At 36.4% G+C, this 20292-nt stretch overlaps 3 protein-coding genes across 4 annotated transcripts; 1 reads left to right on the top strand and 2 right to left on the bottom strand.

The window, feature by feature from the left end:
• Positions 1-7306: 7306 nt before the first annotated feature.
• Positions 7307-13513, bottom strand: LOC103325392 (putative LRR receptor-like serine/threonine-protein kinase At1g56140). The gene is made up of 23 exons (XM_089049212.1): positions 13364-13513; positions 13121-13192; positions 12891-12962; positions 12455-12526; positions 12227-12298; positions 12004-12075; positions 11828-11899; positions 11655-11726; positions 11489-11560; positions 11305-11376; positions 11138-11209; positions 10937-11002; positions 10718-10780; positions 10489-10533; positions 10293-10351; positions 9695-10095; positions 9422-9617; positions 9174-9314; positions 8906-9024; positions 8559-8769; positions 8026-8257; positions 7790-7940; positions 7307-7692 (listed from the first exon to the last, which is right to left on the bottom strand). Exons 3-23 carry the CDS (start codon positions 12908-12910, stop codon positions 7390-7392), a joined length of 2583 nt encoding a protein of 860 aa, XP_088905338.1. The 5' UTR covers positions 12911-12962; positions 13121-13192; positions 13364-13513; the 3' UTR covers positions 7307-7389.
• Positions 13514-15662: 2149 nt separating this feature from the next.
• LOC103325391 (uncharacterized) lies at positions 15663-16169 on the top strand. Its single transcript, XM_008227546.2, has 2 exons — positions 15663-15681; positions 15790-16169. The coding sequence occupies exons 1-2, from the start codon at positions 15663-15665 to the stop codon at positions 16167-16169; spliced, it is 399 nt and encodes a 132-aa protein (XP_008225768.2).
• A 959-nt stretch (positions 16170-17128) lies between these two features.
• LOC103325389 (putative LRR receptor-like serine/threonine-protein kinase At1g56140) lies at positions 17129-18968 on the bottom strand. 2 transcript variants are annotated; one of them, XM_089049213.1, is made up of 4 exons: positions 18786-18968; positions 18096-18327; positions 17852-18002; positions 17129-17755 (listed from the first exon to the last, which is right to left on the bottom strand). In XM_089049213.1, exons 1-4 carry the CDS (start codon positions 18934-18936, stop codon positions 17444-17446), a joined length of 846 nt encoding a protein of 281 aa, XP_088905339.1. In that variant the 5' UTR covers positions 18937-18968; the 3' UTR covers positions 17129-17443. The 2 variants fall into 2 exon arrangements, with proteins under 2 accessions (XP_088905339.1, XP_008225766.2); XM_008227544.3 differs by lacking the exon at positions 18786-18968 and adding an exon at positions 18633-18717.
• Between the last annotated feature and the right edge of the window lie 1324 nt (positions 18969-20292).

The raw sequence follows: 20292 nt of genomic DNA, 5'->3' as shown, positions 1-20292 counted from the left end.
AAATAAAAAATATTAAGTACACACTCAGAACGATTCGGTACATAATCACTGAAAAAGGGAAATAAATTCGGTGGACAATCACCGAAAAAGAATACATATTCGTGGAGTACCATCAAAACCGAAGAAATTCGTGGGAGTCCCCAAAAATAGAAACAGATTCTGTGGACTACCACGAAACAAAGTAATAATTTCGGTGATTACCCACCGACAAGATAGTTCAATTCAGGTGGACTACCATCAAGCAATGTAATCATTTCAAGGGCAATCCACCGAAACTAGAATCCATTTTCGTAAAACCAGGTTCGAACTACCCAGAACCTTGAAATCAAAATCAAAATCAATATCAGACTTTGGCTTTTCAAAAGTGAAATCAAATGTAGGCTTAATCAACACTTAGAAACGTAAATATATAAATCAAATTTGAAATCAAACCTTGAATAAGGATTTGTGAGAACTTGACCTTCAATGGCTTTCGGGTTTGCTGGAGGCTATGGCAAAGGGCTTCTTCGATGGTGAGCAAAGATCTGAGATGGCAAAGGGATGAGTTCTTCGATGTTTTGCGATGGAGGCGATGGCAAAGGGCTTCTTCGATGGTTCTGCGATGGAGATTGGTGTAAATGGGATGGGGTGTGCGATGGGGTGTGTCTGCAAAAGGAGAGAATTTTCGATGGGGTGTGGTTGGATATCGGATGGGGTGGGGTTTGATTTCAGATGGGGTGTGGCTGAAAGGGAAGGGGTTTTCGGTCGGTGGTTAGGGAATAGGGTTTATGAGGGCAATTTAGGGAAAAAAAAAGGGGTTTAATGAGTAATTTGAAATTTTATTAAAATTTAGTGGGGTGTAAAAAATTATGGGGTGTAAAGAGTAATTTATGGGGTTCATATAGAATTTCCCTTTTTTAAAAACAGTACGGCCGAATGGCTATACTTATTTTTAATGACTGTTTCTTAAAAATTTCTACCTTTTTTCTAAAAATAGTACAGCCGCATGGCTTTACTGGCTTGGCTATACTCGTTACTTTTGAGGCAATTTAACCAAGAACAAAAAATTTTACAATTAGCATCGAAATAAAGTTAAGGATCTATTTGGCTGCCGAGAAAGTTGTAGTTCCGAACATTATTAGATTTTAATACAACAATTTGGTATTACTGAGATGGGTGTTTTACATTTTTCATAAAGCAAAAACAATCATAAATCAAAGGGCACAAAACTGCACTTTGTTTTGTTTAATTGGGGATTAGTTGTCTTCCATTTTCACATCAACCAAGCATCCAGGTCTTAAATATCGATTCAGAAATATCGGTGGTTTACAAACACGGAAATATATATGGAAATATCGGGAAAATATCGATATCGATAAAAATTGGATAAAAACCACGGAAATTGTGATAAATACATGGAAAATTTTAATGAAACTTTGTAAAAAGTTTATTTAGTCAATTATCTATTATTTTAACACAAAATATTGGAAGGAAATGCATTGCATAGTAGGTTTGAGTTATTTAAGTTGATTATATTGTGAGCTGACAAACTCTGTGACTTAGAAAATCTAGAGTAATTAATGAAAGAAAATTAAACACCCTCTAGTAATTTATTTATCATTTTTACTACAATAGTTTACAGTTTATAAATTGTATGGTAACATACATGAGTAACTTTATTTCACGTTATTCACTAGACATGACATGGTATACGTTCTTATATATATTATTTATTAAAACTTGAAAAATAATTAAAGATGTAAACCAACTTGATTTGTCATGAAAATTAAGCACTTCACCATGCTTAAAAAATATACAAATTTATAAATAAACCCAATCCTAGACATGTATTTATAAAAAAACCCAAGCACTATTTAAACATAGAAATACACCCAAAATCAATCCCAAAGTCAACTTTTTGGGTGTGTTTATAAATGGGTTTTGAGTGTGTGTAATGATGGGTTTTGGGTGTGTTTATATGTTTAAATAGTACTTGGATTTTTTTATAATTTCAACTCCCATTTTGGGTGTTTTAGTGAAACTCCCTAAAAAATAATAGTGAAGATTGAAAATTAACTAAGAACATAAATAAAGTTATCCAAGGAAGAATTAAATAGGAAATAAAGAAAATGATTATAGAGATTTAAGTAATTAAGCAACAATTTGGAGGGGAATTTAGTAATGTAAGTACTTATAATGAATAATAAAATAAGCAATACCATTAAATGGATTAAATAGGAAAGAAATAATATTAAGTAATTAAATATTTGATCAACAATATAGAACAATAAGTAATTATTTTCTATTTTGAGAAATAGCTTGGAAGAGTTATAAATACTAGATTCCATAGGTACTAATTACCAAGTGATGATTAGCGTGATGGTTAAGTTGCTCCGAACTTGGAAGGGAGGAGGGGTTCGAACCTCTATGTGCGTGAGTCAAGTGAATTATTTCATTTTTGAAAGTTCATATCGTGAATATTATCGATATTATCGATAATATCGCGATATGTTAACCATTTGCTGCCATTTGAACCAAAATATCGCTACCCATATTATCGTGAATTTATCGAGGAATTTATCGATAAATTGACGATAAATGAATGGAAACATGCTAAAATATCGCTGCAAAAAAAAAAAAAAAAACAAAACAAAACAAAACAAAAAAAGAAGATAATTTCACCGAAATCAATATTTTGTTCTATGCCAAGCATAGCTGGTTTTGATATACAAAATAATCACAAATATAGTTGGAGTATTTTGGTACAGATAGAGTTACCAAGTAGGGAACTTGATTTCTATGCATATTTTCTCGAGGTGGGCTGCAAACTTCATTTTCTTTTTCTAGTTTGCTTTTCAAGTTTTCAGGGAAAGGGGGACGATGGGTTTCGAGATGGAAAAGGTTAGAATGACCAAATTGCCCTCAAATTAGGTTACACATGCGCCTCATGTCTGATTTTTAATAGCAATTTGGATTAAATTGACTTAAATCTAGCGGTTGGTCTAAAATTTGCAATATAAATTAGTTCAGATGCCAAGAGCATTTCCACCCATTTGTCATACCAAAAGGTAAGGGGAGGTAAAGGTTGGTACTATTCACCCATTTGTAAAATGACTTATAAGGACTTCTAAGGACAAAAATATTAATTAAAAAAAAAAAACTCTTTTCATTTAAAATGAAAAAAAGAAGTAAAGTCACAAATAAATAACCTTCTCAGCCGCACCAACTTATCCTAGGCCCTCTCCCCGACGGAGCTCCCCCACCCCGATCTTTCTCTCCTCCACCTACACCACCTTCTTCTATCTCTGTTCTATGTTCTATATATATATATATATATATATATATATCTCTCTCTCTCTCTCTCTCTCTCTCTCTCTCTCTCTCTCTCCTCCCAACACCCTGTTTGGTGGTGATTCGATTTTCTTGAAACAACTACTGTTTCGTTCGTCACAAATTTTGGATTCAAAATGAGTGGGTATAGTGATTTGGAATCTTGACCAAAAATGGGTTTGGGGATTGGTAAGTTCTCGAAATTCCTTAACCCACCGAAAATGTGTTACGAGATTATAATTTGATACCTTTTCATTGTTTTTCTTTCCGATTCCAGTTTCTCCCTCTCTCCCGCTAAAATGTCTCTGCAACAGCTTGTAAGTTGATCATGTTTCAACTAAAATTGTTTATTCTTCCAAGTAGAAAGGGGAAGAAAAAAACAAACTGGTTATGGGTTGGGTATAGGGGTGGGCATCGGGACTGAAAATCAACACCGAACGGACCGGTGAAAAAACCATTGACCAAAAAGTCACAAACGGACCTAAATTGACTGGAACAAGATGAACCGATTTCGATTTCGATTTTGCACCGGACAAGACCAGTTATATTTTTATATTTTATTTTATTACAAATTTTTAAAATCCAATATAAAATTTATAATTACTATTTTTCCAAGTTCAACTTCAAAAAATTTCTCATTTTATGAATTGGATCATTTGTTAATTTTATAAAAAATAACTTCTTCTTCTTTTTTTTGAAAAAAATTAATAAATTAATAATCCGTTCAAAACCGAATCGTCGTAACCAAACCGCTGGTTTTTTAAAAAAGTTTGCCCAAACCATAAGTTAAATAGTACCGATTCTGTTCGATTTGAGGTGAGAACAGACCGAATCTGATCGCGCTCTAGTTGGGTAGGCTGAAAAATTCCAAGAGAAAGATAGTTTTCTCTTTAATTTCCTAGACCTTTTGTCTGAATATTTCGAAGAAAGGGTGGAGGAGAGTGGAGATTTATTTTTTTAATATTATTTATTTATTTATTATTATTTAGTTTGTCAATATACATGCCACAATGAGTGTGTCCACATTGAAGGGTAGTTTAGGAATAATGGTTTGTGGAATGATAGAATTGTATTTTTTTTCAAATTTATACGGTGAATGGAAAAATAAAGTTAGTGGGAAAATATGACTGAAGGTTGGAAATGTAACACCCCGACCCCATTTATTTCCTATTTTAATTTAATTAAGAGAAAATATTAATTTACTCTTGGGTTAAGGGTAATTTTGGTCACTTTCGTATCCGGGAAGATTTTGGGACCATGAGTGGTGTGGTTATGCGTAGGTGGTACCGAGACGAAACAGAGACAAAGTGTAGGCTTTGAATTGAGATTTAACGAAGTTTTGGCGATCAAAACTTGTTCGGTGGAACCGTAAATATTTCGAAAAGAGTTTGGGGTAAAATCAGATTTTTCACATTTACCCTCACTTTCTCTCTCTCTCTCGTGTCTCCTCCCTCTGCCAAACCCATTCCGTCACATGTTCACCGATCGGAAACCTCATCACAGCCACCACCTCCGACCACCTCGTCCGACGAGATCGGTCCTGCTCGAACCGCCACCTCTCCCTCTCTCTTCCCAGACAGCCTGAAACCTTCGGGACTTGCCGAAAACGCAGGAGAGCTGCTGAATTGACTGGAACTTCCAGCCGCTCGATCTCTCTCCTCCAGCCACTATTTCCGACTGGTAAGGTGAGGTTTCTCATCCATTTTCTGTGTTCTAGCTGGCTGTGGGATAGGTTTTGATTGATTTGCAGGTTAAATTCATGAATTTGAAACCTAGGTTTTGGCCGGTTTTCAATTTGAAATTCCGGCCACTTGCCGTCCGAATTGGACGTTGCCGTAGTTGAAAAAGTTGCTCCATTCATCGAGTAGTATCTAGGATTGGAAGGGTGGTTCGTGATTTGGAGATTTTCCGTCGTCGGAAATTTCTCTACACACCCGCGCGCTGCCGGTGCTTGTGGCGCGCGTGCAAGGTTGGTGAAGTTGTTTTTCGTCCTGATGAGATCCTTTGGTTGTTACGAGTGCGTAGGATTTTGCGGATCTCAATTTGGATATCGTTTGACTATCGAACGGATTTCGCATATTGTGCGTTATCCGGGTTCGATAAGTTCTGACCGTTGGATCGTTTCCAAACTGAAGTATGTTGATCTAGGTACTCTTAGGAACCTATAGGAATTCGCGGATCGTGAATTGGAGCCCCGGATGTTCCGATTCAATAATTTGAAGTTTAGGGAAATCGCGATTCCCGTGCGATCGGGAAGTGATTTCCAAACCTGTAACCGGACCTTAGGATATTCCTTGGACGTACACGCACCGGGAACTTGGGGATTTAAGTATTTCCTTTCGTGAATTTCCGTTTGGAAGTACGTGATGTTAATCAAGGATTTGTATCTTGAAATAGGTACTTCGGTTGATCACTCGCAGCAGGGACCCTCACGGGGCCGGGCAGCGTGGGATTATTTGTGAGTGGACTTTGTTTTAAGCATATGCATGGTTTTTATTGATGAAAGTTTTGTGCATATATCTTAAATGGTAATTTTGAGTTAATAAGCATTTGATTGATGGATTTGAATATGCTTATACATCTTGGCTATATATTTTGAGTATAGACATATATATTTGAGTATGATGAATATGTTGATATGGATTTTGGGATGGCTATCTATATTGTCTATGTATAGAGTATGAGAGGTTGTTGTGGTGAGATTGTGGAAAGATGTGAATTTGGGGGTTGGTTGTGAGATGTATGAGTATGGTAGGTGAGTACCATTCCCTAGTTACTAGGCTTCCCACACATGTCGTTGGCAGTGCCGGTGGGGTGGGAAGGCCATGAGATTGCGGGTCTCACACATGTCGCTGGCAGTGCCGGTGTGTGAGACATTTTCCATACGTGTCGTTGGCGTGCCGGCGTATGGGAAGAGTATGTATAGTTGCTTGAGTATCATCACACACGCCGGGCAGTGCCGGTGGGGTGATGATACTGCTCTGCGCGCGTAGGACTTGATATGAGATTTGTGAGCTACACGTGTCGTTGGCAGTGCCGGCGTGTGAGCTATGGAGTTCCGTCCCCGGTTGGACTACTCATCCCGGACGCCGGTTAGTGTTCGGAAATCCCGCGTACCAACTAACAATCCCCCGGTTGGATTGTCTCCCCGGTACATTAGTATGGAGAGAAGTATATATTATATTAAAGTCCTAGCTATATATATATATATATTTATATATGGGTATTTACGGGTTGATAAGAGTTGCATATATTTGGGGAAATGAGTTGTGGAGTTGAGAGGTGGAGATGTTTTGGACTTTGGGATTTTGTGTTTGAGTTTTGGTTTCTGAGTTGTGAAATTGCATGCTAGAGCATTATTTTTACATGGTGGGGTTATTATGTTGATTTAAAGTGCAAACTTTATTTTTGTCCACTCACATATTTCTGTTTTGCGCCCCCCAGACAGTAGTTGCTTTTGGAGGCATTCGAGCAAGTCACGAGCTCCGAACTTGTCGCCGCTTGTTAGGGTCTCAGATAAATTCTTTCTACTCTACTTTTGTTGTAAACAAATTCAGACGCCTGTTATCGCCCATGTTAGGTTGCTACTTGAGGCCGGAGGCCATTTTATGTTGGATTGTTGTATGTTAAAAGCATCTGGCAGTTGGAATATTTTATGATGTAAATTATGCAGGTTGAATATTGTTGGGTTTGAGCACTTTCAGGGGAGACTCACAAATTTTTGGTAGGATGTCTTGGATTTTTAGTAAGTGGGCCCGCATCAGTGTGATGTCGGCACCAAGACGGGATCCGCCTCGGGTTCAGGGGAAATTCTGGGTCCTGTCAGAAATAGCAGCACACTTGTTGGACAAAGACTCTGGATGCGCGCATGGAACTCCACAATATAAAAAGAAAAATATGGCATTGAAAGTTGGAACTCTAACCCAAAAGCAAATATTGGAAAGCTAGCCCCATTTCACGGGTTTAGGTTATTTTTTGGTCAAAGATTCCACTGCTCTACGGAAGTTAACGTTGGATTTTTTGTATTATAAAAGCCTTTAAGCATTTCATCCAAGCATCCAAGCATCAGTTCATCTAATGCTACTTGTGGACAACAATGCTCTCAGTTGATGAGGTATCATCATCCAACAAGAAGCTACTTGTGGTGGTTACATCTTTGAAATCCCAATCTGTCAAATAACTTGGCTTTGACATAACAGTGCTTGCTTCAATATCTCCAGAAAGCATTGCCACCACACGTGACATCGATGGCCTCATCATTGGTGAAGCCTGAGTGCAGAGGAGAGCTGCTTTTATCAATCTAGTTGCGTCATTTTCATCAAACTCTGTCAATCTCGGATCCACCAGCCCCAGACTCTGGTCGTTTTCATGTAGAGTCCATGCCTGAAAACAAACATCATGGCATGGTCAAAAAGGAAAAAAAATAAAGAAGTTTTCACAGCAATGCTAAAATTAAAGTAGCTAGGCTAAGTTTCCCTACCCATTCAAGAAGATAAATCTTCTCAAGATCCAAGTTATTGTCAGAATTTGGTCTCCCGCTGATGATCTCCAAAGCAACAACCCCAAAACCGAAAACATCAGCCTTTTCTGTCAGATGTCCACGCATTGCATACTCCGGTGCCAAATAACCTCTACAAGATCATGAAATGGTTACTAAAAATGTTGCTTTTACACCCTTGTCACGATTGACAATGTATAACTTAAACGGAGGCTTACATTGTCCCTGCAACCCGGGTGCTAATGTGGGTTTTTTCATCATCATAAAGCTTTGCCAATCCAAAATCTGATATTTTTGGGGAGAGTTTTGCATCGAGCAAAATATTACTGGCTTTGACATCTCGATGTACAATCCTGGGCCTTGACTCCTCATGAAGGTAAGCAAGTCCTCTTGCTGTTCCCAACAATATATTGAAGCGGGTAGGCCAGTCAAGGTGCAAGTCATTTCTTCCTGAAACATTACATGGAGAAGAACCAGTGCATGTTAACAACTAATAACAAGTAGAAGAGAAAAATAAAAAGAAATTGGATGTAACCTAGAGTACTTTAAACTGCAGAGTATTCTGTTTTTACGCAAAGTAGCAAAAGAATGTGCAAGTTTTTAATTTCATATGATTCGAATATTACTATTTTGGGTTTTTTAAACTTCACTCCTTAGCGGAGAAAAGTTATAACAAAATGGTTGCGTAAAAAACTTGGATGAACTTTTAGAGTCCTTGAAACTGCAGAGTATTCTTTTCTATAAAACCTACCAAAAAGTGCCTGATCAAGGCTCTTGTTTTCAAGATACTCATAAACCAAAATGCGCTGGGTTCCTTCGATGCAGCATCCATACAATTTCACTAGATTGCGATGTTGGACTGCAGATACTGTAGCAATCTCGGTTACAAATTGACTCTTCCCTTGGTGAGATGCTACTGAAAGTTGCTTCACAGCCACTACCCTCCCATCAGATAGTGTACCCTATAAACAGAAATACAATTCAATGACATGAAAGGGAAGTAAAAAGAATCTATTTTGCTTCTCTCTCAATTTCTTTTTGTAAGAAGTCAAAGTCATTAATTTTAAGTAGCAGATATTGATGTAAAATAGATTTCACCTTATAAACAGGTCCATATCCTCCCTCTCCTAGCTTATTTGAAGGATTAAAATCTTCTGTTGCAGCTCTCAACTCAGCATAACTGAAAGTATTTGGTTGGGGGCCTAATCCTAGAAGATCTGCATATTCAAAAGAAAGTATGACATACGTTTAAATTTCGAAACAACACATCAGAATTATTTTATCTCAAATATGCTTATCAACAGTAGAAAGAACCTAGAACCCCATTCAGAATTAACCCTTAATAATATGCTCATTGCTCTTTTACCTTCATCGTCATCTTTTTCTGATGTTTTTCTCCGCATATATAAAACTGCAAATAATAATAGCAAGATCACTACTCCGACAGGGACTGCAATACCAACTATGAACCCAATCCTGCTCTTCTTTCCTGGAGTAGTTGGTGTATCTGAGCAATGAAATAGAATAATTGTTCAGTGTCAATCAATTGACAGCAGATAAATACATTTAAACCATTCACAGGAAATCTTCATAACTTGACATTATATTGTATACCTGAAGCAGCGTGGACAGCCGATATTAGCGGGCCGTAATTACCTAGGTCGGGTATGCAACATGTTCCCTTACCAGCCCAGAACAGATGAATATCTAGGTAATTCTCTGTCACATTAACCTTGAAGGGTCTTGCAACCGCTATGTTAACCCCACCTGCCTCCTTCGATATGTCGAAGTCCTTCCTTCTGAGGTTCCCCTAGGAAGCGAATGAAGAGATAGTTAAATAATTCTGTCTAATGAGGTTGCCTTCAAATAGTTTATTAGCAGCCTTACTTGAATATAGATATCAAATACACGCCTTCCTAGACTTTGCCAAGTTTGTGTAGTGCGGCTAACAAAAACCGTTTCTGCAAATTGCAATGTTACAGTATAAGGTCCATTCTGAAGACCCAGGCCATAGTATCTCAGTGAACCTGGGGACTGTCTTGAAGTCTCGAAAAGCTTTGGGACATCTGTACCGGAGACTTGCGTAGGGGTGGTTTTCACAAATGATTGAACCATTCTATCATATTGATCCATCATATCATTAAACAAACCCACATTGCTAACAGCCCATTTCTCTGTACTGGCTACATTAAATGTTGCTGGCCCAATAGCTGAGTCTTCAGCCTCATACAATATCCCGCCACTTACTGTACCTTGTCGTCCTCCACACTTGACTGAGAAGTTTGTATCTGTACAATTCAATGTAATAGCACAAGCTATGATTAGTGAAAAAACTTCAAACTTATGTAATAGCACAAGATATGCTTACTAGATTTATCAAGACATTCCTACAATATGTATACATAATGAGATAAGCAATGCCTATTGCTGTAACATGATCTTGCATTAAAGAAATGAATGCTAGTGAAATATAGAAGAAGATTACATCTTGGGGTATTTCGATTGCATGGAAAATTCCTCTGGAGGCAATTCAATCCAGGAAAACTGTAAACACAGAGAACAATTATTATTTATAATAATTAAACTGTAGTGGAAGAATCCATTCAACTGCAAAAGTGTAATAGCAATCACTTTATGTTTGAACTATCCGTCTAAAAAAAGGGTATTTCGATTCAACTCACGTTATGTTTGAACTGTCAAATGTGAAGTTGTTGACCACTAAGTTACTGCATAAAATCATTAATCAATCAACATATGAAGAAGAGAATTTCATGTTCAAGATCTAAACACATCAGTACTTCAAATCCATCCCTTCTAAATTATTGAATTTCATTCTTGCGGTATTATATATTCACAATAAAGGTGATTTGGACCATAAAAATGAAGGTGAACGACAAAAAGGAGACATACAGTCGCAATATTGTGGTTACCCATGCGGGAAAGCTTCCTGACAAATAGTTGTAAGACAAATCTCTGCACATAACAATTAATACAGAATGAGAAGGCGCAAAAATGCATGAAAGTTCAAAGGAATTGAAGTTAGAAAAAGACTGCTAGAATGCGCACACACACAGAGTACTGGTTTGATTGCCAGTACATATAGCATACTTTTATGACATGAGGACTTACATAGTCTGTAGTAGATTGCTCTTTTGGCTTGGAAGAGGTCCAGACAGACTATTGTTTCCTAGAAATCTGGCCATATCAATTGTAGGAGGCACCCAGAAAAAAAAAAAAAAAAAAAAGGTCAGATGAACGACTATGTTTCTGAGAAGGAAATTCAATGGAGTAAATACAGAAAAAGGGAATAATGAAGGCAGGCCTTATTACAAATATTGAAGAGAACTCATGTTGAACAAAGAACTTGGGAGTTGGCCTGTTAAATTGTTGAAACCCAGATTTCTACAACATGAATGATAAGGTTAGAAAGAAATTAGAATGAAAGAAAATTAATTGAGATTTTTGGGATTTGAACTTATATATCCGCTGGAACGTACATTATTGTTAAATTTTGATATTCTCCAATATCAGAAGGAATGCTACCATTGATTAATGCATTCCGTAGAACTCTGTTCCACCACCAAAAAATTTAGTGCACAAGCAAATGAGTAAGATTGCAAATTTTAAAAGGAAAAAAGAAGTTATATCACGATATTTGAAGGGATGAGAATGTTAACTTACAACTCAGTCAAGTTCTTCAAATTTCTTATAAAATCAAGAGAGGAGCTCACATTAGATATATCACTGATTCGCCTGCATTATCATACACAAACATAAGTGATGCTAGTGTAGAGAGAGAGAGAGAGAGAGAGAGAGTGAGAAAAACGTATGAAGCATTTGCCCTTACAGAGTTTTCAATGAAGTCAGTTGAGAAAAACTGGTTGGTATTGGGCCTTCAAAAGAGTTCCCTTGAAATCTCCTACAAAGACATTTGAGATGCTTGTGAATAAGAGACCCATCTCTCAGCCATGCAGGTCTGCTTTCATAAACTGCAGAAGGTTAAAAGTTTTCCATACTTACAAAACAGTTAGTTTTGTCCAATTCCCAATGAAAGCAGGTATCTTTCCTGACAAAGGAATGTCTGATGCATAGCTAAAATTCAAAAAGTTGACTCATAGTAAGCTCATCCCAGAATAGCAATCTCAAAGTACTGAATAAACAAAAAACTTAAAACACCACTTAAGGGCCATTCTTACAGGATTTGCATGTTGATGAGCTTAGCAAATGTTGAAGGAATTTCACCACTGAGTCCACAGCTTTCCATGTACCTGCGAAAATCATAAACTAATTACTACCAATTTCTTAGGATAAATGCATTCCTTGCTTATCGATAATGACGAACAAACCATTACTTAGTGAAAAATTAAAAACACATTGCAACACGTGATTCATATTCGATGAGTTCAATGAAGCACTCACAATTTCTCGAGCTTGACTAAATTACCAAGTTCTGGAGGGAGTGTTCCAGAGAAATTATTAAATTCAAAGGACCTGCACAAGTCATGTTGAAAAGGTATAAAATTAAATAAAAGCAATAATCAGAAATGATAGGGGACTCTATATCTAACATGTTTCAATTCAATACAGTATTTCTCATTTGTGTAAAACACAAAATTTAATTGTGTTTGGTCATGTTTCATTGCTTACAGGATAGTTAGCTCCTTAAGGTTTCCAAGCTCCTTTGGGATGGGTCCAGAGAATGAATTGATGGCAACTGACCTGATTGGAAATATATCAATTAAAGATATTAGCACCTGTTTATAATTCAGGATAAAAACAGAATAATTTTCTGTATACTACTATGTGCTTCTTTTACCGTATGGTGTAATACTCACTTGGGAGATCTATGTTTCATGTCCTCGAAGAAGAAATAAACCAACAAAATTGATTGATTTGTAAGAAATACAATTCCAACTTATATATAATTAGTAAGTAGTTCCTTAAATTAAGCTTACAAAACAGATGAAGGAAAATAGAACCAGAGTCAATTATAGAAATTGTACAAGGGAATGAGACCCATCAAAGTATTTGACAGATAAAAAATTTCTACCAAAACTTAAATAAATGCTCTCTCACTACTTACAATATCGTCAACGCAGACATATTGCCGATGAATGCTGGTAGGGGACCGGTGAAATAATTCTGATCAATTTTCCTACAAGAATTGAAACAAAATGAAATGACCAGCGATTAATCTCCAAGTATAAAAAATATTTGTGACAATTTTGAACGGTAAGAAACCTGTGTCTTCTATATGAAAATGTAAACTGTGATAAACCAAACAACAGAGAAGGGGTTGGAAAAACTTCATACAAAAAGGTCAGATATCTTAAAGCCACAAATTCTTCTGGAAACACCCCTCGTTTGTTCAGTTCAAAAACTCTCCTGGAAAGAAAAAGATTGAGCAGTTAGGCACTTAATATTACAATTGATATATCAGGCATGATCTGCTTAGTTTTCTAACACATAATTAATGGAGTTGCTACAGTCAACAGCACAAGACTAAAGAGTATGGGGAGAGAGAGAGAGAGAGAGAGAGAGAGGAGGGTAACATACAGTTTGGTGATGTGGCAGGTAGTATTTTTTTCATAAGTACAATCACATTTGATGGATGGATTATTAGCTGGATCCTCAAAGGGAGTTCCATTAACGGCAGATCCACTGCATGGATCTCCACTGATATTCCACAGCCCCGGCACGGCTTGCGTGTCCCATTATTGAGTTCAACGCCCTCACTGCACTCTCAATTCAATCGTTGTGTACACATCACATTACGTACTTATGTTACTAGACTGTCCAGAAATCACAAGGAGGAAGGAAAAAACAACATATATGTACTCTGTATTTAAAAGATGCTTAGAAATATGTCCAACTTTGGAAAGCATGGCTAGTTTACCTTCAGATGGATCGGTCTTTTGTGCCATGGACACCTGAAACTCGAAGCATAGGCTGGAAAAGAAGGCAACGGACACTGAAAGATGCCATGGTTGCTTCAACATCCTCCTCGAATCGATCATGTTATTGTACACAAGCGCTGGCTCCTGAGAAAGATTTTTTGGGTCACTGAGAAAGATTCCATTACTATCAATAATGGTAAACTATATATTGACATGACAACCTCAGCCTCAAGACTACGTTGAATTCACTAGTCTTGCATAGATTTTTTTTGTTCTTTCCAAGTGGCATAGATCAGATGGTTGCCACTTTTCCAACTGTCTTCGATTCCTTAGACGACAAAATGTCAAATTGTTAAAAATTTCTTCATGCTTTATGTTCCCGAGTAGCCGTAAAACCCATTTCCTTTTTTGCCAAAATAAACTGTAAACACCTCTTCTTTGGCTCTATGTTAAATATTTTTACAAGTATCAACTAGTTAAGGTGGTTTTGAAGTTGAAACTCCAAGGCTTGAGGTTAAATAGTGGCTGGTCTGGTCCCTCTGTAGTTTGGATTGCTTATGTTGAATTGCATTTGCATTACTTCTTCTAGCTGCATAGTATTTCCAATAGAAGGAGAAATGTTTGCTTTAGATTTTTTTTTTTTTTAAAGATGTTATTTTATTATTTTATTTGTTACTTTCTGGTTTTGAATATTTTAAATGTTATTATATATATATATATATTACTTGGAGTCACTAAAATCAAGAAAAATATTAGCCCACCCTTTATAAAATTCCTGGATCCGTCATTGTCCCTGTAACTCATTTTGTCTCACTTTACTCCATTTTTCACACATATTTATCTCACTTTGCCTCGATTCAGGCTAGGCCAACAATTTCTGGTCAAAATATTAATTTTTGGAAATATTGTTGAGGTACATAGGTAAGTGAATGTAGTGGGAGCAAATATTTTCGTCTCCAATCATAACGCGTCACGTGGAAAAGAAGATTATCCCTTAAATTAATTAATTGAACCAATTATTTGGCTAATTAATTAATTCGGATAATATCTTAATTTTAGGATATTATCTTACAATTAATAAAGATAATATCATTAATTCAGATATTATCTTAGCAAGAGATGTAATTAAGTCTGACTCAACCTCTATGAATTTGGGTAAAGAATAAACTCCTCCAAATAAGAGTTTATTCTCTACGAAACCCTAACCCCGAGGCTCCTATAAATAGATGACTTCATTCATCATTCAAGGTACTTCAAACAACCTACTTCTAAACCCTACAAAGTCAATGTGTTTGACCAAAATAGTTGACCAAGTCAAACTATTCGGACTATGGTTAGGACTTAATGATTAAGTCACAAATCATAATTAATTTGTTAATTATGAATTTAGTTTGACCGTTGGAATCAGTTGTGCTTTAAATGCATGTTAGGCCAAATTGTGAAATAGTCAAACGGTCTGTTGGGCTTAGAAACATGTGTTGTATGACAACATAAATTAAATGAGCCCAAGAGGAGCCCAGGAAACACTATGGCCGAAATACAAGGATGGGGTTTTACTTCAACTTTTGTATTGGCTTATATAAGCCACACTTAGACCATTTTCTATCTAGGGTTTGTAGAATCCAATTTTGGAGTGGGTTTGAGAGGAGAGAAATCTCCACACTACCATGCTAGAACCGGCCACCAAGAGGAGAGGGCTAGCACCTCACCTCCTTTTGGTTATCTTCTTCGTCTCTTACACTACATTTGTGTGTATAAACTAAAGGGTATCTACTTTGGTACCTTGTGAAGACTCTATGAAGCAAGCAACAAGGAAGAAGGCATTTCCAAAGGTGAAAACTTGGAGACCATCTAAGAGAGCTTCAAGGATAAGAAAGTCTCATCCTTTAGGGTTTAGGAGATTAGACCTGGAAAGATATACTTGAAATTTGGTAGCATTAGGCTTAATAAGATCTAAAATGCATGTTTCCTTCAGAGGTTAAGTTACGGAGTCTCCTTAGAGGTTTGCAAATGGCATGGGCTAAGGGTATCAGGACCCTTGATGTTGAATGTGACTCTTTATTTGTTGTTTCTCTTATGGCTAAGGCTTCTGGAGAAATGAGGAAACAAGTATAGAGTCAGTGAGGAAGTTCTTCGAGAATGAAGGTGAAATGGCAATGACAATGGATGGGCTGCCAGACAAGTTCTTTGAGTCCTTTATCATGAAAAACATTAAAGTTGATCTCCTTGAACCCGGTCGTATTGTTTGCTCCTCCAGAGTACCTCCTCGTTTGCTGAAAAGAGGCAATTTCATGCACGGTGCAGCCTATGCTTACCCTGGTGAGGAAGTTGGGATTGAGGCCAAGGCTTTACGAGTTTGGAAGGCAATTGGTGTTGCCAGTGTTGAGTTAAGGAAGAAGAAGACATGTAAAATTATAGCTCAAGCCCGTCATACCAAGTACCTTGCTCTCGCTACCAAAATTTGAACAGCTTGGAAGTTGGAATCGAGATAATTCAGTCTGTGTTCCTATGTAAAGATTTTTCAACAGTGAATAAATTTAATTGAATTATATAAATTCACAGTTTGAGATACAAATCAATTATCAAATTTTCATCAGACTTGTATATAATATTGAGAAGTCTTTTGGTGTTGTCAATGTCGGGGAAATATTATTGTCAAACTGGTGCTTCTCTCTACACTAAATAAAGTGTGAACAACTTGGAACCAACCATTCAATGTTTCAATTTACAAATTTGTGCTCATGGTTATAGTTCACATAGTTTGACATGCAAGCAACGCTCAATTGCATCTCTCCTCAGATTGATACCAATCAAAGAAGTTATCAAAAACCAGAAGATTTAATTGCTTAACCTTTTGATCGCAACATGATACAACTGAATCATTTTTTATTTGAGTCATAATTCGTCAAAATCGCATTCCTCATCATAATTGTATGCGTCATCATAGTTGCATCCATTATATTGGTCATTTGCAACATATGTATCATCATCATGGCCTTGTCTGGCTTCAGCCTCTTCACTGTATCCATTACTTTCATGCTCAAAATCATCATCCTGACTGCCTTCAAAATTGTTCTTCTCATTTGACAGTTGCATATCACCTGGATTGCCACAATTAGACTTTGTGCCTTCTTCTCATTTGACAGTTGCATATCACCTGGTGCATAACCCTGATTGTACACATGGGGAAAAAAATTAGAATGATAAGTTAGAGGAACAATTAGAATGATAAGAAATTAATCGGTATCTACTGGAACGTACAGTATCTGTAAACGTTGATATTCTCCAAACTCAGTAGGGATGCTACCATTGATTAATGTATTCCGTAGAACTCTGTTACACCACCAAAAAAAATTAGTGGACAAGTAAATGGATGTTAGTCCAGATGTAGTTTTCATTATTAAAATATAAAAAATAAAAAATCAAAGATGTAAGTTTGATTTCGGTTTCTGTTCACTGAACGAAGCCCAAAAGCTAAAGGAATACAAGAGGCCCAAAAAACTTGGGTTGGGCCAGAAAATTAGAACATACAGCCCAATCTCATAATCCAAATCAACAAACAAAAAAATACCAATATAAGAAGAAATTATTCGATGTAACAGTAACACCGTGACATGTCATACGTTATGATTTTTGTGATTTTTGTAACACCATGTAGACATATGCTAAGTAATAATAAAGCAAATGATGGAATTTAAAAGTACAAAGGAATTCATACATCCCAACCTGCTGTGAATGCTTAACATGAAGATGACATGGTTGATAGGGTTGTCTCAGTTGATGAGGTATCACCATCCACCAAAAAGCTACTTGTGGTTACATCTTTGAAATCCCAATCTGTCAAATAACTTGGCTTTGACATAACAGCGCTTGCTTCAATATCTCCAGAAAGCATTGCCACCACACGTGACATCGATGGCCTCATCATCGGTGAAGCCTGAGTGCAGAGGAGAGCTGCTTTTATCAATCTAGTTGCGTCACTTTCATCAAACTTCGTCAATCTCGGATCCACCAGCCCCAGACTCTGGTCCTTTTCATGTAGAGTCCATGCCTGAAAACAAACATCATGGCATGGTCAAAAAGGAAAAAAACAAAGAAATTTTCACGGCAATGCTAAAATAAAAGTAGGTAGGCTAAGTTTTCCTACCCATTCAAGAAGATAAATCTTCTCAGGATCCAAGTTGTTGTCAGAATTTGGTCTCCCGCTGAGGATCTCCAAAGCAACAACCCCGAAACCGAAAACATCAGCCTTTTCTGTCAGATGTCCTCGCATTGCATACTCCGGCGCCAAATAGCCTCTACAAGATTATCAAATGCTTACTAAAAATGTTGCTTGGATTGCACCCTTCCCTAGTAATGATTAACAATGTATAACTTAAGTGAGGGCTTACATCGTGCCTGCAACCCGGGTGCTCATGTGTGTTTTCTCGTCGTCATAAAGCTTTGCCCATCCAAAATCTGATATTTTTGGGGAGAGTTCTGCATCTAGCAAAATATTACTGGTTTTGACATCTCGATGTACAAACCTGGGCTTTGACTCCTCATGAAGGTAAGCAAGTCCTCTTGCTGTTCCCAACAATATATTGAAGCGGGTAGGCCAGTCAAGGTGCAAGTCATTTCTTCCTGAAACATTACATGGAAAAGAACCAATGCATGTTAGCAACTTATAACAAGAGAAAAAGAAAAAGAAATTGGATGTAACCTAGAGTACTTTAAACTGCAGAGTATTCTATTTTTATGCAAAAGAGAAGGCAAAGTAGCAAAAGAATGTGCAGATTTTTAATTTCATATGATTCGAATATTAGTCTTTTGGTTTCTTTAAACTTCACTAAGCAGAGAAAAATTATAACAAAATGATTGCGTAAAAAACTTGGATGAACTTTTAGAGTCCTTGAAACTGCAGGGTATTCTGTTTCTATAAAACCTACCAAAAAATGCCTGATCAAGGCTCTTGTTATCAAGATGCTCATAAACCAAAATGCGCTGGGTTCCTTCAATGCAGCATCCATACAACATCACATAACGTACTTATGTTGCAAAAGGAAAGAAAAAACAAAAAACAAAAAATATATCTTCTTTACCTTCAGATGGATCGGTAGATGGATCGGTAGTAGCATTTTGAGCCATGGACACTTGAAACCAGAAGCAGCTGAGACAGCATAGACTGCAAAAGAAGCCAAAGGACGCTGAAAGAGGCCATTGTTGCCTCAACATCCTCCTCAAATTGATCATGTTATTGTCAATGGTTCCCAAACTACTTATTCTAACAGAGAGTAGAGAAAAATGATTTTCAAACAATAGGAAGGATTTGCATACATGAACTCCTGACCACTTTCTATTCAAATATCTGTTGAAAATGTATATATTGACAACTTCAGCATCAAGACTATGTTGACTTCAGAAGTCTTGCATAGATTTTTTTTTTCTTTCTTTACAAGTTGCATATGATTAGATGGTGCCACTTTTCTAATTTCCCACATGCAGTTGGCTAAGGCTTAGTTTGGTATTGTTGTGTTTAAAAAAAAAACCTGCTTCTGTTGTGCTGCGAGAATAAACGGCTGCGAAATAAAGCAGGTACGTGTTTAATAATCTATATTTGTAAAAGTGTTGTGAGTATAAAAAGCAGTGTCATAGCGTTTGGTAAACTTTATTATAGAACTGTTGTGATTGTGTATAATGACCAAAAATGGTATGATAAAAAAAATATTATTTATTTATGTTTTTTTTTTCCAAAAATACAATACATTTACAAGTTTTTTATGTATATAATCTTAATAATATTATACACTTATAATAATAATAAAAAAAAATCCACGAGCAGACAAAATAAAAAACTTAATAATTAATTGTAAATGAGAAATATATTAAAATGTTAAAAATTTAAAAATAATCTTAACAAATAAAAATAAAAATCTCTGAGCAAGTGACATCCATAAAATTCAGATTTAATAAAATTCAGATTGATTACTCGTGAAATATAATAAAGTTTTTGAATCAACACATAAAATTCAGATTGATTAATCGTGAAAAAAGAACTGACCCAGCCTGCAGTGAGGAGAAGGAAGAAGAAGAGTGCAGAACAGGACGGATAAGGGCTGTCATTTGGGAAAAATGACCCACAGTTTTGAAAAAAGGCAGACTATTCCTGTTTTACCAAACACCAAATGTTCAAAAACTTTAAAAAGAAGCTGCTTTTACAAGTGACATCCACATTGAATATTATTATTATTACTATTGAGCCATTTAATTTAGAGTTTGAAATATTTATCTAGAATTCTAAATACTCATCTCACGACTTTTCCAATTTATTACTTTTTCTTGTTCTCAAATTTATTAAAGTGAAGGACTAAACTATTATTAGTTTAGAGCAGATGTACTCTTCACTCTGCACCTAAATTCGAATATTATTCCTCATAATTTAGATTAGATTAGAAAATTAATTTTTCTGAGAGAAATAATATGAGATCCGAATAACACAAGACCATTCATTTCTTTGACAACTTCTGTATGAGACGAAGCCTACACGTCCTTGAAATTACGTATTTTAATCAGACGTCTTTGATCTTATGTATTTTAATCCGACGTCTT

This window comes from Prunus mume, linkage group LG3 (genome assembly GCF_029339155.1).
Source record: "Prunus mume cultivar Tortuosa linkage group LG3, ASM2933915v1, whole genome shotgun sequence".
Taxonomy (NCBI): Eukaryota; Viridiplantae; Streptophyta; class Magnoliopsida; order Rosales; family Rosaceae; genus Prunus; species Prunus mume.
This window is presented reverse-complemented; position numbering and strand designations above follow the sequence as displayed.